The sequence below is a fragment of the Sitophilus oryzae genome, unplaced genomic scaffold (assembly GCF_002938485.1).
Source record: "Sitophilus oryzae breed Bouriz unplaced genomic scaffold, Soryzae_2.0 scaffold_358_pilon_pilon, whole genome shotgun sequence".
NCBI lineage: Eukaryota > Metazoa > Arthropoda > Insecta > Coleoptera > Curculionidae > Sitophilus > Sitophilus oryzae.
Window position 1 is genome coordinate 1,773,988 of NW_022146927.1, and position 20,099 is coordinate 1,794,086.

Below are 20,099 nucleotides of genomic sequence, written 5' to 3' on the forward strand. Positions count from 1 at the left end.
ATGACTACAACTTTTGATTTTTAAATGACACCCTCGATATTTTGTTACTTTATTCGATAGAAAATGACACTTTGAATGGAATGACATATCATATGTCAACTGTGATTTCCGGTTATAGGGTTAGCAGTGATTTCCGGTTATAGAGTTAGCAGTGATTTCCGGTTATAGGGTTAGTAGTGATTTCCGGTTATAGGGTTAGCAGTGATTTCCGGTTATAGAGTTAACAGTGATTTCCGGTTATATGGTTAGCAGTGATTTCCGGTTATAGGGTTAACAGTGATTTCCGGTTATATGGTTAGCAGTGATTTCCGGTTATAGGGTTAACAGTGATTTCCGGTTATATGGTTAGCAGTGATTTCCTGTTATAGGGTTTAAAAATGTATGTTTTTAACACAGCCAAGTTAAAAAATACCGAGGGTGCCTTTTAAAAATCAAAAGTTGTAGTAATTTGCGGGGAAACAGGAAGTGACCAAAAAGAATTGAATACGTCAATCAATCCTAGTTTATGTCATGTATTAACATACCAAATATCGTTTTTTTTTAATCTTAAAACATAAAAAAGTTATAGGGGTGAGCCACTTTTGAGACTCACCCGGTATATCAAAATAATTAACGTTTTTTCGAAATATCACAACATGTAATTTTATTTTCTGTCATTTTTTGATGTAGTCTATCGAAATTTTCCCCCACTCGTTGGACAAACCATACATTAGTTGGGAAATTGCGCAATCTTCACATGTTAATGGTACGCCCATACGTGTCCGATTGATATCCGCCCTAGAAAATCTATTTGCGGACGCATACCGTGCGTTTCCCGGATTATTCCCGGATGCGGAGAGATATATAGAATAAAGGGATTGAAGGGGGAGGCAGGATGGGGACTAAGGAAGGGATATATAGGGATACAGCGCTGGAATTTCCGAGGAAATCAAAGGACAGATAGTGTGAGTGGGAGGGCAGAAACAGAGGGCTTGAAGGGAGTGAGGAATGGCAGTAAGGAAGACTGTCACGCGTTAGGGTGGATGTAAAGGGATAAAACATAATATTGTAATCGCAAAACATTTTCCGATGCACGTCATCAATCATATCGACATTGACATTAATATGTTGTATAATTTAAGATACCGAGCAGCTCTTCATTTTATTTTATAGAGCAAATGATTGTAACAGATATTTTATTTAGATTAAAGCTGCAAAAATTAGTTTAAACCGAATTTTATTATCGCTATGTTGGTCACATTGCGCCGTGTTCAGCAATGTTGTCCTACACTGAAAAAAATATTGTTCATAATGTTAATGAACCTTGATTATTAACTGTTGTTTCATTGGGACAATGAGTTTTTTCATAAATATAATGATTTGTTAATCATAGATCGATGTCCGATTTATTAATACTATGAATCTAATTTCATCAATATAATGAAAATCTGGTTATTAAATTAATGTAAGATTTTCATTAATATAATGAACGCGTTCATTGTCCCAATAAACGCGTTCTTTATTTTAGTGCTGAAACTTTAATAAACACATATTCATTATATTAATGTACTAAATCATTATGACAATGAACAATGTTATTAATACAACGAACACACTACATTATATTAATGTACGCGGTTATTAATATCAAGAATAAAATATTAGGGCTTAAATGTCCGCCATGTTGGTCGGTTACTTTGGTACTTTAATAACGTCTGTGTGGTTGAGTTATTCAGTGAAGCTTTAGTTTCATTAGAGCGGTAAGTGTTCTCTTCAATATTTTAAATATTTTAAACAAAAGTCCTATCGTATTGTAATTAATTTGTTGTGTTGTCAAATCAAATTCCGCTGTGTGAGATCTCTGGTGTGGGTATTCATTAAAACAGCGGTTTCCAAATATGTTTCAAAAGATAAAAAACAAAAAGAAGAAAAACATAGTAACAAAAGTCGAGGCATGGAACTGAGTATGGTAAATTCGAATGTTCTTTTAATATTTGGAATTTTAATTATTTTGATATACGTCTTTTAGAACCGGAAGAAGATGTTGAGACCTGCCTTCAAGCCCTCAAATTCGACAATTTAACATCGGACCCACTTGATGCGACTTGGAAAGCCTGTTGCAAATTCGTCTAGATGTTATCAAATCTAAGGATACAGCTAATATAATGAAAAAATGGTCTTTTTATAGAAATCCCTCAGGATATCGACTGGTAAATTAATTTTCTTATGATAATTTACCCTAAAATTAATAATAACATTACTATACCCTTCGCCGATTCGATTTTTTAATTTTTAATTTGTATATGCTATATCGAGTTTAATAAATTATTATTAGTTTATTGCACTTGTTTTTTATTAATAATCCCTAATGGAAAAATTTACTGTGCTCGTAAGTAAGTCGGCACTATTAGTAATTTTGTTACCTTTGTAGCTAAGGGCTTGTTCAAATGGAAATCTATTTACAGTAGAATTATATCAGGTAGTTGGCTGGGAAATGACTACCAATGACATTTCATATCAATGACAGCGATCTTCATCATCGATTATACGGTGTAACAAGAGTTACTAATAGTGTCGACTTTTAAATGTATAACTAAATAGGTTATGAAATTATTTCATTGTATTAATGAAATCTGTTCATTGTACCAATGAATGTGTTCTTCAAATTAATGAACTTAAAGTTCATAGAGTTAATGAATTACTGAACCAAAAGTCGACATAAATATAATGAAAAAGTTCATTAATATAATGAATTAAATCATTAATTTTGAGCCGATGAACGATTTCATTGGCACAATAAAAAGTAATTCATTAACTCTATGAACTTTAAGTTCATTAAATCAATGATCAGTGTTCATTAATTTGAAGAACACATTCATTGGTACAATGAACAGATTTCATTAATACAATGAAATTATTTCATTGTATTAATGATAACGGTTCATTAATACAATGAAATTATTTCATATAATTATTATGATACCGTATCATTAATACAATGAAATTATTTCATTGTATTAATGAAATCTGTTCATTGTACCAATGAATGTGTTCTTCAAATTAATGAACACTGTTCATTGATTTAATGAACTTAAAGTTCATAGAGTTAATGAATTACTTTTTATTGTGCCAATGAAATCGTTCATCGGCTCAAAATTAATGATTTAATTCATTATATTAATGAACTTTTTCATTATATTTATGTCGACTTTTGATTCAGTGTTAATTATTTGACAATTATCCTAATGTCAGTCATTATTTTGTATAATATAGTGTTGTTGTTGAATTGTTGTGAGCAATTCTCTTTTTTTTGCCTATTTTCGTAGTATTTTTTTAAAAATTGCACTCTTAAACACAAACAGTTCTTTTAAGAACTAAATTTTCGAGTTTTTGTATTGCATTTCTTGAAATTGTATGTTGAAAATATGCCGAAGCATTTAAACAGTCGAAGCAAAAAGCTTGTAGCTTCCCTGATAAACTATTTTGAACGAGAACGTGATAATAAAGATCCTTTATTACCCTTGACTGCAGTCAGAGAAGTAAGTTTGATTGATAAACACATTATACCACTTTCAAAGTTAGTTTATTAAATTCTGTAATTATTAGTTTATGCATTAATAACACCCTCTTACTTGTTATTACCACTTATAGCGTTGTAAGATGTACATCAATAAATAAATAAATAAATAACCCATAATAACGCTTAGAATAATCTTCATAATGGACTATTCTTTGCCAAAATGTACTAAGTAAAATAATAAATCAATTGATTACTAAAATATTAGTTATTAAATTAAAAATAAAATACTTAAAAGTCTTTAAAAAATAATATAATAAATATATATTGTTTGTCACTTTTAAATTAAGATTCATCTCATAAATCCATCACAATCTGGCAGCGCTGTCGCCATCGCTTGTCACTCAAAGTTGATCACGTGCATCGGAAATTGTTTTGCGATTACCATAGAAGGCTAAGAATAATTCAGTAAGAAATAAATAACATTAATTCCCCGTCCCCTTTCAAAATGCCGGAACGAGTCGCCTCTGGCCGTTAGCGCTTCCGTGGCGTTTTTTTTTTCGTTTTCTATCTGGCTGGCGGGGTGAGTTTATCGGATTTAGGTTATGTTTGCTCGAAGGAGCCCGGGAAGAAGTGGATGAAACGCTAAGGGCAAGGAGGCTGCCTCCTAAGGGTGGATTAGTGACGTAGTAGTAGTCAGGGGTTATTTTATAAAGTTTTCCGTACTTTTTTAGCTTACCGTCCACTTTTTCGTAGGCGAGTTTTTAACGTCGTAATCGCCAATAAGGTTAGCTAAATTTAGTCTGTGGCAATCTCCCCTCTTGGAAAAGATGTTTCTAAAATAAGCACTTAAAAATTAAAAATAAACTGTCCTAGACAGTGACGGCTCCTCGATAAATGCACATCGTCGACTTTTTTTTACGAAGAGGCCTAGGATAGACTAAAATATTGGAGTCATCTTCTGATCTTTAGGTTACATTCTCCAGTCCCATCCTTTTCAAAAGGTCTAGCAACTTGGATAATGACCCCTCCATATAGGTCTTTGTCAATGGCCTATTATTGCCAAGTACAAAGAACCGACATAGAATGTGTTCTGTCAATTCTTCTTCAGATTGATAAAATCTACACATGGCTTCATCTCTATCAGCAAAATGTAGCCGTTCGCAGGATGTAGCAAAAAAAATGTTACACACTTATTTTTTAGCGCCCAACGTGGGCCTACTGCGTACATGAATTAAAATGGATGCTTTGAATAAGAAGACTAAGGAAGAAAAATCTTAGGTACACCGCGATGGGCCTCAAATATGGCCGTTCGCAGGATGTAACAAAAAAAATGTTACACACTTATTTTTTAGCGCCCAACGTGGGCCTACTGCGTACATGAATTAAAATGGATGCTTTGAATAAGAAGACTAAGGAAGAAAAATCTTAGGTACACCGCGATGGGCCTCAAATATGGCCGACTTAAATTCCGGTTTATCAGTGTCGTTCTAACTTTATTTAAAAAATGTAAAACTATCGTTTAATTTAAATAAGTTTTTCTAGTTTTTTCCTGATTTTTTTTGGGGGGGCATTGACCATTTGATCTCATGGTTAAACCGCCACTGTGTAACCTTATAGATTCTCTCGTTTGACAGAATTTAGATATAAATTCTCTTATTAGTATTATGGGATATTTTTAAGCCTGGAGTTTGATATTTTTAGTAAAATAAATTAATATTTTTACCTTCTAGTTTTCCGTTGTTGATTAACAGTGAATTGTTGGACTTCTTCGATGAGTTCCTTGAGATCTGACTATGAGATGGACTGGAGTCTGTGCTTTTCTTCCCCACCACTTCGTGACAGGAGTATGACGTATGCGTGATGGTCAACATGGGATGGACAGTACCTAAAAACAACACAAATATTCTATAGTATAAATTGCGAGACTTATTTCGTTTTAAAATGTTTATAAGCGTTTTACACGTTCAGTGTGTACGTGATTTCATCTGTAAGAATGGAAAATGTTACATGAAATATACTATACATAGAATTAACTACATGATTAAATATTAATCAATTCAAGTTTTGAATAATGTTGATAAAATGATAAACCTCGAGATATATATTGATAGAGTCGGTTAAATTAATGATTTGTTTGAGAGATATGGAATCGAATTTCTGTTTATCTAGATTTAGATAAATTAAATTCAAATAGGTTTATGTCATAAATTTCAGAGAAATAAGAGAATATAGAGGCGCCAGTAGGATTATAAATTAAAGAATATTCTTTTAAAGCAGTTGTTTGCAACGCGTTTATCGGTTTACCAGGTACATTTTGCGCTGCGCCGGGTGTACAGGGTGTCCCATTCTCTTTTCATTTTTTACCGACACAATAAAGTGATTTTAAAGTCTTTAATTTGAAGTTACAAAAATAAAATATACAAACAATGCAAAAACTATACTCATAAACCAGAAATATTTATTACAATTGAAAAATACTTAATTCTAACGTTGTACGGCTGTTACTGCCTCTAGGTTTACTTATTTCTCTGATTTTACGTACGTTTAATGTGGGATTGAACGTAGGAGAATAGAAGAAACTCTACATCAAACGTTATTCCGCGTCAAACTATATTTATTCTCTTTTGATTTGCATCGTGTGCGACAGCTGCAGGTGTAAAGAGATTTTCCGATGATATCCGGTAAAGGAAAACCGGGAAAATCTGGTTGGAGTTTCTCCGTAATAGTCCGGAAAACCTTCCTGTGAGAGAAACCTCGAAAAATAGTCGGGGAAAACGAAAAATAACAAAATTAAAGCGGACCACAGAGGTAGAGATGTTCAAAAATATGTGTTATAAAAAATCGATATATTTCGGTATCGATATTTTAAAAAAACATTGACGTATAGACGTAAAATTGAATACTGAACAGTATCCTAGATTATTTAAGCCATGTTTCATATACTCGTATTCATACAAGTAATATTATTATAAAGCTAGAGCATTCAGGGTGGTCCGAACTGTATTCCGGAAACTTCGGCAGCATATTCTGCAGATAAAAATAAGTAAAAAAGTTTGTATAAATGTATGTCCTAAAATGCTCAGTTTCGGAGATACAGGGTGTAGAAGTTTCATTTTTATATCGATATTTTCCAAATAATTTCTGAAGTAATGTCAATATTTGGATAAAAATTGGTGTCTGGGAGTTTTTTGACATAAGAAATTTGATTTTGATGTCAATATGATTCCTACTTGTAGAGGGAGCCACCTACGTATTTTTTAACTAGTTTGGGGAATTATAAATTTTTGTCCGTACCTCTATAAAATTACTCAGTGAAAAAATATATATTTATGACGTTTTTTACGTAAAAAAAGGTTTCTTGGTAAAAATTGTTACGAGTAATGGTTCTCGAAATATTTGGAATCTAAATTATCAATACCTGTCATAAAAATCATATCACATAAATTAAACATGTTGACTAAATAGTTATTAGACTGAAATCATAAATTTGAAATATTTTTGTGCCAAAAGTTCAACAGAAACTGTTTTATCATAATTTTTTCGAAGAAATAATAAAATTTATTTTTTGTCAAATAATGACATATATTGACTATTTCCATTCTAAATATCTTGAGAACGGTTGCTCGTAGCGATTTTTACCAAGAGACATTTTTTACGTAAAATATCATGTAAATGTATATTTTTTTACTCAGTAGTTTTATACAGGTACGGACGAAAAGTTATTACCCTTCAAAACAGTTAAAACACATGTAGGTGGCGCCTTCTAGAAATAGGAGTCATATATACCGTGAGCCTTCTCTTTCTCAACAACGCTTATTAGTAAGGCAACGTTGCCAAGAGGTGCAAATATTCCTAAAATTCACGGATTTCCTTAATAAAGTTATAGAAAACTGTCCAAACAACAATTTATCGATTTTTCTCGCTAAAATAGGACATCTCTAACATTCTGTCGGGAAATTTTTCGCTGAAAAATACCGAATGGACGCATTTAACGCGATTCCCCATCGATCTGCTGTCCGTTCATCGGTTTGACCTATCGGAAAAACAACACAACAAACTCCAATTTGGCGGCTTAATCAGGAAAAGTCAGACTTTTCTATCTATCTGGCGTTTGGGATTTTTTTCGTCGTTTTTGTTGTTGTTCCGCCGATGCTCGATGTCATTGAAACTAACGATGTAGCAAATTGAAAATAGTCAGTCGTATATATGCGAACGACCGGAACTGAAGTGGAAAAATTCGGAAAATAGACATTGTTTCTGTCCAGAAATTTATATAGGGTGATTCGCAGGGTAATAGTAGGTTATAGAAAAAAAAATCGAATATCACAAAGTATTAATTTTTGCCAAATATATTATAAGAATATATTGCTAGTGCGAACGAAAATACTGTTGACCCAAAAGGTTAGACTTATGCGAGATTGATATTCCTATTTCTTTTCTTTGGTTTCAGTTGGAGTTCTTTCCACTCATTGTGTAAATGCGGTACTAGCAATATATTCTTATAATATATTTGATTTTTGCTTTTAAAAGGTGTAATTAGTCCTTGTATTCTTTACTTTATTATTACTTCTTTTGTCACTGATTAATTGTTACCTGATTTGCCTCTGGTAGAACAATCGCTATCCGATCTGTGGTGACCTAGAAGCGATTCTCCGAGACCCTGTATCCGCTCCACGAAAGATTTCGGCTTCTCTGTCAGATTGCTCAGATCTGTCAAAGCGTTGACGTTTGGCGTCGAACCTAGAACAAAAAATAATGTCTCTTATAATGATACTATCCTGAAAAAACTAGAAATAAAATCCCTGTCAGTAACTAAAATATAGATGGTTTATAAAAATGTATAGAAACATTTAATATAGCCTGTCAATATTTTTGCTATACTTGTAGTATAAGACGGTCTTAGTTACCAAATTTCATAGTTCTAGGTCAACGGAAAATACACTTTAATACTTTTACCTTTTGAGGTACGGAACCCTAATTACTTCTGAAAGCCCAGAACCGTTAAAACCGTTTTGAAATCAGTACAATCTACAATCATTGTAGATACTACCAAAGCTATCATCGATAGTCTCGATAAAAGCCTACAATATTCTTTAATAGCTTTTATAAGTGGTTCGATAATATCTCAATCGCTTCTGGGCAATATTTCTGGAAAGTAAACGATGGGAAATGCATTTCCTCAAGGAACGCAGTAAAATATGGAAATTTTACGAAAATCGATTTGCTACAGAGAAATGCAACGATATATATGAGCGATTCTGTATAGAATGTCACCTTTTTGATGTTTTTTTTTGTTCAATCTATAACAAAAGTGTAGAAAATTTTAATTCAAGTTACAAGCAAGTCCCCAAAAAATATATATCATGGTAACCACATTTAAAAAAAATAAAGTATTTTCTTCTTCTTACGACTGAGAAAAATCAAATATTTTCCTTGATTTACCTTGCTACGGGGTGTTTAGCAGGACAATGTTTCCTCAATGAATACCTTAATAGATTCAAGCCATTTCAAGCTAAGACAGTTAAAACGTCTTGCCATGGAACAACAGCACAACACAGTTTCGAGGCGGTCACCCCTCCATCCACTCGCATCGTCTAAAGTTGCTTAACTTCGGTGATCTATGGGGAACGGATATTTCAACGTGGCTGGGCAGGTGTCCCTCAGGGTTCAGTACTTGGCCCTATTTTATTTCTGGTGTTTATCAACGACATTGCAAGTCTAGACATTAGCGGTAAAATCTGCCTCTTTGCGGACGACACTAGTTTCACTTGGAGCGGCCAAGATGTTACGGCACTATATAGTACTATATCCAGTGACTTACGCACCATTAAATCTTGGTGCGATTCTAATCTCCTATGCCTCAACCTTTCAAAAACTAAAGTTTTGTCATATAAAAGTACTACACAACCTTTTGTACTTAATAACACCACTATTGACGTCGTGGACTCTGTGAGATTCTTAGGACTTGTTGTAGACAACTCGTTAAAATGGGACTTGCACATCGAAGCCTTATCAAAGAAACTAAGCTCTGCCTGTTTTGCGCTAAGATCAGTTTCTAAGGAACTTAACTCATCAACCTCTAGAATGGTCTATTATGCCCTTTTGAGTCGCATCTTCGTTATGCCCTTCCATTCTGGGGTACTTGCTGCGCGACAAAATTTGATCGTATTTTCAAACTTCAAAAGAGAGCAGTTCGATACTTATTGGGACTAAAACAGTAGAACTCACTGCCAGAATTTCTTTAAAAATTTCAAAATACTGACTCTTCCTTCCTTATTCATTTTTGAATCCGTTTGCTTAATCCGCAAGCACATATGCTCTATTCCGGAGAGGCCTTCTCACAACTATCCACTTAGGAATGCGGAGCACGATATTTATCTGCCAACCCCGAGCTCAGAACTAGTTAAGGGCTCAATACTGTACAATGCCAAGAAAATGTACAATCATTTGCCTTCGAATATCAAGTCACTTTCATTCTTTCCCGCATTTCGCAAAGCTCTGAAATCATACATACTGGAGAGAGCCCCATATGCGGTAAACGACTTTTTTGTTGATGTTTAATCATGAACAATTTTGAATTTTACAATTTTGATAATCTCACACACTGGTTAAAGGTCTAGTATTTAATATTTAATATTTTATAACTCTTGATTTTATAATATATAACATTAGTTTATCCATTTACAGTTTTCCTTTTGTAAAATTTTCTAGACACGCCTGTGTTCTGCAATGTCCATATATGTTTTATTTGTAATTTTATGACGTAATTTTTTTTTTGAATTGATTTGTATTGTATGACATTTTTATTTGTTTATTTGTATATTTGTTTTTGTGCTTTTTTGTTTTGCTTTGTCGATGAAGCTGTTTTGGCTTTTTGTACAATAAAGCGTTTGTTTGTTTTGTTTTTGTTTTGGTACCCAAACATACACAAGTTTGATAGTACAGAGGACATTAAAAATCACAGTTATTAGGGAATGACCCGTATTGGTATTGGATCCTGGGAAAGCCGCTTTTCCATTTGAGCCGCAGGGCGGTAAATTTTCATTGTAACGACCGTTTTCTCGAATTTTCCCAAAGTTATTGGCGCGATTTAGGGTCGTTCGTAAATACTATACTGAATCTAATTGAATGGATGGATCGTTCCGTAGATATTAAAATCGGTAGATAGAAGGTTTATGGACTTGCAGATTGCAGATTGCAGGGGAGGAGGGAAATTAATCACCGCGACTCCAACTTCGATATCAGTCGTTCTAAAGTTTATAAATAAATGCCTTTATTGTCAAATAATTTTACAATTTGTAGACAAAGGTAAAATAAACAAACAAAGTAAACAAACACAAGAGAATACAAAACATTTTACAAATAACATTGTCAGTCTTATGGTTTAAAATAAACATTTATAAATGTTTAAAATGTCAAAAAATAAAAAAAATAAAAATAAGATCCAAAAATAATTTAGTAAGTTTATAGTAAATATCAATGACCTCTAGATAAATTTATTTCGATGTCATTGGTAAATATAGTAATAGCAAACATTAGACCAGTGTTTACAAGATCAAATTCGATTATCAAAATATAAGTCATTTACGGCGTAGAAAGCCTTGTCTAGTAAATAAGATTTCAATGCTTTGCGAAATGAAGAAAATGATGTTATGGATTTGATTTCAAATGGCAGGTGATTGTGCATTTTTTTCGAGTTGTATAATATTGAACTTTTAACTAACTCTGAGCGTGGGGTAGGTAGATAAAGATCTTGCTCCGCGTTCCTGAGTGGATAAGTGTGAGATGGCCTTTCTTGAGAAGCTGATACATGCTTACGTATTAGGCAAACGGATTCAAATATAAATAAGGAAGGAAGAGTTAATATTATTAATTTTTTAAAAAAGTCCTGGCAACGAGTTCTGCTGTTTAGTCCCAGTGAATATCGAACAGCTCTCTTCTGGAGCTTGAAAATGCGGTCAAATTGAGTCGCACAACACGTACTCCAATCTTTGATTTTTCTCGGTCGTAAGTCCTGAGAAGTTTCAAATGTCTTAGAACGTTGTTTAAATTAGTTTCCACTTGGGAAGCAGAACAACCGAGAGCAAAATAGAATAGGAATATGTAATCGCAAATGGGGTGTAATGCTAGTTCGCCTCCTCGTGGTACACCCTGGATAGCGTCTAATTATAGACGCAAACTAAACGAACTAGCACAACTGGCGACCAAACAATCCTATCTGGATCTCTTGGTCAATTCAATCACTATGGTACAAACACATGGAAAAATGCCTAGTCCTTATGAGGACTATGTGGCTAAAAAACTTGGACCTAGCATCCGAGTCTGCCAGTTGAATGTGGAGGAGATTAGTCGAGCAAAATGACACAATGACCCTTCACAAGATTTTAATTGACTACGATGTCGACGTATTGGCAATCCAGGAAACTCACATGGAAACTGAGGATGAACTCCGTTCAAGAGCAAGGATTCCTGGGTATGAGGTTATAGGAGCCACTTATAATAGATCTTATGGTACTGCCACTTACATTCGGAACACAATTGAAAATGCAACTCTGAAGCGTGCTTCTACAAGTAACAATATCCATGAAATTACCATTCAAGTTGGCGAGATCACAGTGTGCAATATTTATAAACCTCCCACTGCCCCATGGCCACAGCATGTCATCCAGCCTTTCCTTCACCCAGCTGTATACATAGGAGATTTCAACAGCCACCACACCAAATGGAAATACAGGGAAAATGATTTGAATGGCGAAAGCCTCATGGACTGGTCAGACGAGCACAACCTATACCTCGTATTTAACGCTAAAGATCCCGGTACTTTTAAGTCTGCAGCATGGAGACAGGATTATAACCCAGATTTGTGTTTCGTTTCTTCAGACAGCAATGAACATCCGCTTCCAACTACACGAACTGTCCTGGATGATTTTCCACATAGCCAACATCGCCCTGTGTTAATAGAAATTGGGTTGAGTATCCCTTTACTAAAATCTTTTCCCCGCTCGAGATGGAACTTCAATAAAGCAAATTGGGAAACATTCTCCAATAATCTCGACAAATGCTTAGGTTGGATCCCCCCTCTAGGGAGAAATTATGAAATGTTTGCTGGTGCTATCATTAGCACCGCCAAGAAAACCATACCTAGGGGTTATAGAAAGGAGTACATCCCAGGATGGGGCGAGACTAGCGAAAGGCTATACAGGGAGTTTCTAGAATCAGGTGACCGCGAAATAGCTGACAAACTTCTGCACGGTTTAAACACTGCGAGACGCCAGAAGTGGACGGAAACTGTTGAAAATTTAGATTTTACAAAATCCAACAGAAAAGCTTGGGCATTATTACGAAAACTGGGTGGAGATAATCAAAGAACAAGAGTGGACACTCCTGTGACTCCAAACGAAAGCGCTTCTAATATTGTTAATACCTCAAGAGCACCACGGGACCGTGCACACACAATCGAAATCAAGCGACAATTAAAACAACTTAAATCATCCTGTGCTGAGGAGACAACATACTCCCAGCCTTTTACCTTCGAAGAAGTATTAGCTGCATTACAACATATTAAGGCTGGCAAAGCTCCGGGATTTGACGGCATCCATTCGGAATTCCTTCTGAATTGTGGTGAATTTACAAAGCGATGGTTGATGCACTTTTTCACCGACATAATTAAAACAGGCACTATTCCACAGTCACTAAAAATCTCTAAAATCATTGCCATCTTAAAGCCTGGTAAGCCTAACGACAACCCACAAAGTTATCGCCCAATCGCACTGCTGAGCACAATCTACAAGCTTCTGGAGAGACTAATCTACAACAGACTAAGCCCAAAGATAATAGAGAATATACCGATTGAACAAGCTGGCTTTCGTCCTGGACGTAGCTGGGTGAATCAGGTTCTGTCCCTAACAACTTACATTGAAGCTCCTGCTTCGATGTAACAACGCCAAGAAAAAACATCAGTTGCTTTTATTGACTTGACCGCGGCGTACGATACAGTTCGGAGACAGGGACTGATCTGTAAGCTAGCTAAAGAAATCCCCTGCCGAAGGACCGTCAACCTAATCGACGATATGCTCCGAAATAGACTCTTTCAGGTAAAACTGGGAGAGAAAGAAAGCAAAAAGATGAAACTTAATAACGGATTGCCACAAGGTTCTGTCTTAGCTTCATGGCTGTTTAATTTATATATCGCTGATATGCCTGCTACTTCAGCTAGGAAATTTGGGTATGCGGATGATTGGGCGATAGCTACAAGACATAAAAACCTCGAGGAGACAGAGGCTGTTCTTGCAGAAGACCTGTATTCCCTGGGAAACTACTTCCGCCAGTGGAGGTTGCAACCGAGCGCGGTAAAGACGGAAGTTAGTTGTTTCCATCTTAATAATAAATTAGCAAACCAAGAACTTAAAATAAGGTTTGAAGGTAACTGGCTGTCCCACAACAACACCCCAAAATATTTAGGCATTACACTAGATAGGACCTTGTCCTTTAAGAAGCACCTCACACAAACTGCAGCTAAGCTCAACACTCGGAATAATATCCTCCATATATTATGCAGCACCACGTGGAGATCATCCGCGAGTACCTTGCGCTCCTCTGCGCTGGGTTTGGTTTACTCTACTGCTGAGTACTGTGCCCCGGTGTGGCTCAATAGTTCTCACACAGGAAAGGTGGACGTCCAAATGAACAACACAATGCGTATTATATAAGGAATAAATACAATAAAATCAACTCCCACTCAATGGCTTCCTATTCTAAGTAATATTCCTCCACCACATATACGCAGGCAGTATGCACTTTTTAGAGAATACACTAAAATTACTGACATGCCGCAACTGCCGATACATTTGGATATCCATGACCTGGTTAGGAACAGACTTCGTTCAAGACGTCCAACATTAACAACCGCAAGCAGCTTACACCGGGACGGTTTTAAATTAACGGAGTCATGGATTATGTGAATGGGAATCAGAGTTACCAGACCACGCCGGGAATATGCCGGCTATAACTCAGAACGCACCAGGCTTTGACATACAACGTAGAACATGGTCTGCGTTAAACCGGATAAGGACAAATCATGGGAGGTGTGCCGATTCTATGTTTAAATGGGGAAAGTCAGCTTCTCCAGAATGCGACTGCAACACTGGCAGACAAACTATCCGGCACATAGTAGAAGCATGCCCATTAAGATCCTATTCCGGTTCCTTTGATGATTATCTGGAATGTTTTGCGATTACAATATTATTTGTTATTCAATTATTATAAAAGAATAAATATATTAAAAACAAAACGGAACAATCATTAATCTAAACTAAACTAAATTAAAAATCGAAAACACAATTAAAACAATAAGAACGCATCGTGAAAGGAAGAGTCTTAAGAAAACTCTTTAAGGAAAACCGGATTATTCTGTTGATGATTTTCTGCGATTTCGGGTAAAGGGAGATATAGAACCCTCGCCAAAACAAGGAAAATGTGATTAAAAGTTTTTTTTCGTGGGCGTCAAACCGGGAAATCGACCTAATTTCGTTGTTCTTTCCACTACGAGGAAAATGTACATGAATCATTAATCGAGAGTTTTTTGGAGCTAACAGAGGCAAGGTTTTTAAGTATATAATTATCGAATTATTTATCTATCAGCATTTATAGTAGCCGTATCAATATATTGGACATCTTTATTTCTATAATAATTATAATGACTTGGCAATTGCACTGTAACATTTTACTAATTAAAATACTTTATTCTTAAGTGCACTGTTTAGATTTACTTAGTAACCGAATTAGTAGATTATCCTTTTATAATAATTATAGTCAGCAATAGCTAACTAAACATTCTACTCCATTTATCTAATCTATTGTGTCCCCTTTTCTTGAGTTATAACTCATCATACAGTCTCAGGGCTTTGATAAAAACCAGTATCCAAGACGATTTCTTTTAAATTTCTTTTTTTAATAATAATTTTTTATTTTTTAATTTTTTTTTAATTTCTTTTTTTGAGATTATTCTTTTATAATTATGGTGTCGTGCAAGCGCCAAGTCATTATAATTATTATAGAAATAAAAATATACAGGGTGTCCCAGAAATAAATGCAAGTATTTTAGTTTAATTTCTCTTTATCGTTTTTCAAATAAGTCCAAAATAACGGAGTTATTTTACTTTGAAAATTTAAAAAAAAATGATTTTTTGCTCAAATTTTGAGAACCACTAGATCTTTTCTGGATTTTCTTTCTTGTAAATTTAATCTACTACCTATGTTGCAATATTATCTTATTAATAATAAACCTAATTATGTTTTTTAACTGAAAACTACACACAGCGTAATAGACTCTTAAATACTTTTTTACGTTACTTTAAAATTTAAAGTATTTTAAATTCAAGGATACATTAGACCAAATTTTACTTGTTTTAAACGAAATATATAGAAAGCTGTATAAAAGCCAATTTATTCTACTCGTAGAGAATCTAACGACTGTAAAATGTGAAGTAGAGCCATTACGATTGAGAATAAATACCGCTTCAGCACTTTTCTAATAGCAATTCGGTTTAATTTATCAATTTTAACGGTGTCAGCTGGGGCGAGAACGAGCAATAAAGAAGAAAAATTTAATTTGCGGACGGGTACAGCGTTTATATCATTTTGGACGATTTGAAGCACAGCTCTAAACTGACGAAATAACTTTACACCCCGCACGAGGCAATAAAAAAATAATTAACAGAGTGTCGCAGCCTTTTGGGGACACTGGGTAGCTCGTACTTGCTGTCCCTTGGTTTTTTATAAACACAGCACTAGAGAACGCGTATATTGGGCTTTCAAAGGGTGTAAAATGTATTTTAATTTTTCATTTATTAGAGTTCCGTACCCAAAGGGTAAAAACGGGAACCCATTACTAAGACTTCGCTATCCGTCCGTCCGTCTGTCACAAAGGTCTATCTTATGAACCGTTATAGCTAGACAGTTGAAATTTTTACAGATAATGTATCTATGTTGCCGCTATAAGAACAAATACTAAAAACAGAATTAAATAAATGTTTATAAATAAAAAAGTACTTTCACTAAACATTATCTTTTAAGTAAAAATTTTACATAGAATCTTTCAAGTTCTCGGTGGCCGCGTGGTTAAAGCGTTAGGACTTTGCGCTGCTATGACGTTGGACCCGTAGTAAGGCAGGTTCGAATCCTAGTCAAGGCGACTTTTTTTAATCGTTTTTTTTTAAATTTTTACATATTTTTACATATTTATTTTTATTTTTTACATATTTATTATTGATTAATAGAATTTTTAGTAATGTGTTTCTTCATTTTTTTTAAATTACTTATACGCGCATTCAAAATTTCAGCTAAATCGGAAAAAAATGTATAATAATATAGTGTGTAATGTTGTATAGATAATGAATGGTACGGAACCCTTCGTGCGCGAGTCCGACTCGCACTTGACCAATTTTTAATAAACACAGATACTTTTTAGAGTTTAAAAAATGTTTGTTGATTTCCATAATATATTATTACATGATCGTCATTTTTTTATTCCTCCTAATATTTGACTTAATTAATGAATATTATAAAAATATATTATACCAGGTGGTGCATCGGTGTTGAAAACATAGGAAATTCCATGTAAATTTTGAACTGTTGATTTTCCAGCGAAATAAATAGGTTTTTTTAAAGGTCTGCGTATGCTCAATACATATACCAAATTTGAATAATTTTGGATAAACCGATTTTAAGTAATTTAAGAAAAGCTGGGTCTTTTTTATATTGAAAAGCGTTTATATCATTTTTGACGATTTGAGGCGGTTCTAAACTGACGAAATAACTTTACACCCTGCACGAGGCAATAAAAAAATAATTAACAGAGAGTCGCAGTCTTTTGGGGACACTGGGTAGCTCGTACTTGCTGTCCCTTGCCGTTTTTTAATAAACACAGATATGTTTTAAGGTTTGAAATTGTTTTAATTTCCATAATATATTAGTACACGATCGTCATTTCTTTATCCCTGCTAATATTTGACTTAATTAATAAATATTAATATTATAATAGATATTTACGATACAAGTGAGTTAACAGCATCATTAAGATACGCGTGTGAAAGTTGCACAACTTGTGTTGTAACCACACAAGTATCTTAATGGAGTTAACTCGCGTGTATTGTACAATATTTTATTTACGTCTAACTATAAAAACACACAATGAATTTTAAAAATTATTGTACTTAACTATATACCTATCCTATATAAAATCAATTACCTTAATACCTTTGTTCAAATAACACCATGCACGGCAATGTGAATATGACAGTAAATAATATTGATGTCACTAGTTTAAAAATGAGCAATTCGGAAAGTATCTCCTTTGACATTGAAGAAGAGGCATTCAGAGCCATTTCTGGATTGCTTCCAGCAAGATCAGAAGTATGAATATACATACTCTAGAGGTGTGTAGTTCGTGAACGAACTAGTTCCAATGAACTATTCCGACCCCGGAATGAAAGGAACTAGTTCCTGGTTTCTCAGGACCTATTCCGGGATCGAGACTGTGACCGATATAGAATAATATGCGACGGCGACGGATCGGCTAGCGCGCGTAGTCCAATGGTAGGCAGGAGTGGGGAGGGCCAGCCGTACGTTATCGGATCCGGACCTAGAGGAACTAAACTAAATAGACTAGTTTACGTACGAACGGATCGGGCTAGCAGCGCGATCGATGCTAGGCAGGAGTGGGGAGTGCCAGCTGTATGCCGTATGTTATCGGATCCGGACCTAAAGGAACTAGAGGAACTAAATAAAAGACTAGTTTACGTATGGATCAGCCAGCGCGATTGATGCTAGACAGGCGTGGGGAGTGCCAGCCGTATGTTATCGGATCCGGACATAGAGGAACTATTAAAAGACTAGTTCACGGGAATCTATTCCGTCGGCAGATCCGAGATATAATACAAGGCGACGACGGTGTATTCGGCCTTGTCTATTGCCACAGCCGGCGCGGCGTAATTACCACAGAAAATTGTCGTGGATACTGTTTTTGATTTTTAGTTTGTTTTTTAAATATTTTATGGGAATGTTTCAATTTAGGTCCCTAAAATTAAGAAATACCTTATAAAACGAAGTAGATTTTGACAAAAACAAAATGCTTGAAGTGAGGAAAAATGCAATTTTTCGTAAAATTTTTGTAATATTTGCTCCAATTGATTTATGATATAGTTTTTTAAATTCTGATTTGATGATCTGGCAATAAAACTTACGTATATGTTTTTAACATACACAATTACACGTCTCGTTATATCTCCGTACATTATAAAAATTATACAGATCATACTGTGAATAGTTCTGACTGACAACGAAACGCATTAGCAAGCAAGGGGGATGTCAATGTTAATCGGGAACTATTGTGAACTAAAGACCTAGTTCAAGGAACTATTCCTCTGGAGGAACTAGAACTAAGGAACTAGTTCCTCCCAAGGAACTAGAATTCCCCCCTCTAACATACTCTAAGTATGAAAAATGGTGCACCGAAAAAAAGTTCACAACTATGGAAATGAAAAGGTACTCATAACATATTTTTCCCATTTATCCGCTACTTTGGGCTTTCTATTCAATGATACGTACTATAATATCTATTAAAATGAATATATATGCTTCATCAGGCATTTATTTCCTTGAAAGATTGTTCAAACTGTATCATTAACATTTATAATAAACAAGTTTTCATGTTTTTATAATTATTATCAATAAAATAGTTTATTTGTATTTAGTAGGTATTTAGTGCAAAATAAATGTTTTAAATATTTTTTTCTCTTTGGTAGTCATCTAAACAAGGAGTGCGATAATGAAAATGCGTGAGTTAAGAAGCTCTTAACTCACTCAGAATGCGTGAGTTAAGAGCTTCTTAACGCACTGACGTAGATAAAAATATATTATACCAGGTGGTGTATCGGTGTTGGAAACATAGGAAATTCCATGTAAATTTTGAACTGTTGATTTTACAGCGAAGTAAGTAGGTTTTTTAAAGGTCTGCAAGCTGCGTCTTTTTTAAATTGAAATGCGTTTATATCATTTTGGACGATTTGAGGCAGTTCAAAACTGACGAAATAACTTTACACCCTGCACGAGGCAATAAAAAAATAATTAACAGAGAGTCGCAGTCTTTTGGGGACACTGGGTAGCTCGTACTTGCTGTCCCTTGGTGTTTTTTAATAAACACAGATACTTTTTAGGGTTTGAAAATGTTTGTTGATTTCCATAATATATTATGACATGATTATCATTTCTTTATTCCTTCTAATATTTGACTTAATTACCAAAGATTATAAAAATATATTATACATTAAGTTGTCATCCTATAATTTTAATTTCAAATTTTATTTTATAAATGTTGGGTTTTTGCCTCATTCAAACCAATTTTAAATTACAAAAATGCATTTAAAGGACGCTAACCGTAGGTAAAGGTAGGTCGCAAGTAAAGTAATGATGCAAATTATAAATGAAAGACTGAAAGCTTTTCTAGAAAGAGAAATTCCAAAGCAGGTTTCACCAAGGGCAGAGGCACTCGGGAACATCTTCTGAATATGCGCCAAATCATAGAGAAAGCAAGGGAATTCAA

The 20,099-nt window shown here is 34.5% G+C and overlaps 1 protein-coding gene across 1 annotated transcript in view; it reads right to left on the bottom strand.

Annotated features, from left to right (window-relative positions):
* LOC115884843 (diacylglycerol kinase 1) overlaps window positions 1–20,099 on the bottom strand; it is a 126,844-nt gene that overhangs the window by 20,021 nt on the left and 86,724 nt on the right. The window contains exons 5-6 of the mRNA XM_030903548.1: window positions 8,093–8,239; window positions 5,223–5,384 (exon numbers count right to left, since the gene is read on the bottom strand). Coding sequence (XP_030759408.1) covers window positions 5,223–5,384; window positions 8,093–8,239 — 309 coding nt within the window. The remainder of the gene's footprint in view (window positions 1–5,222; window positions 5,385–8,092; window positions 8,240–20,099) is intronic.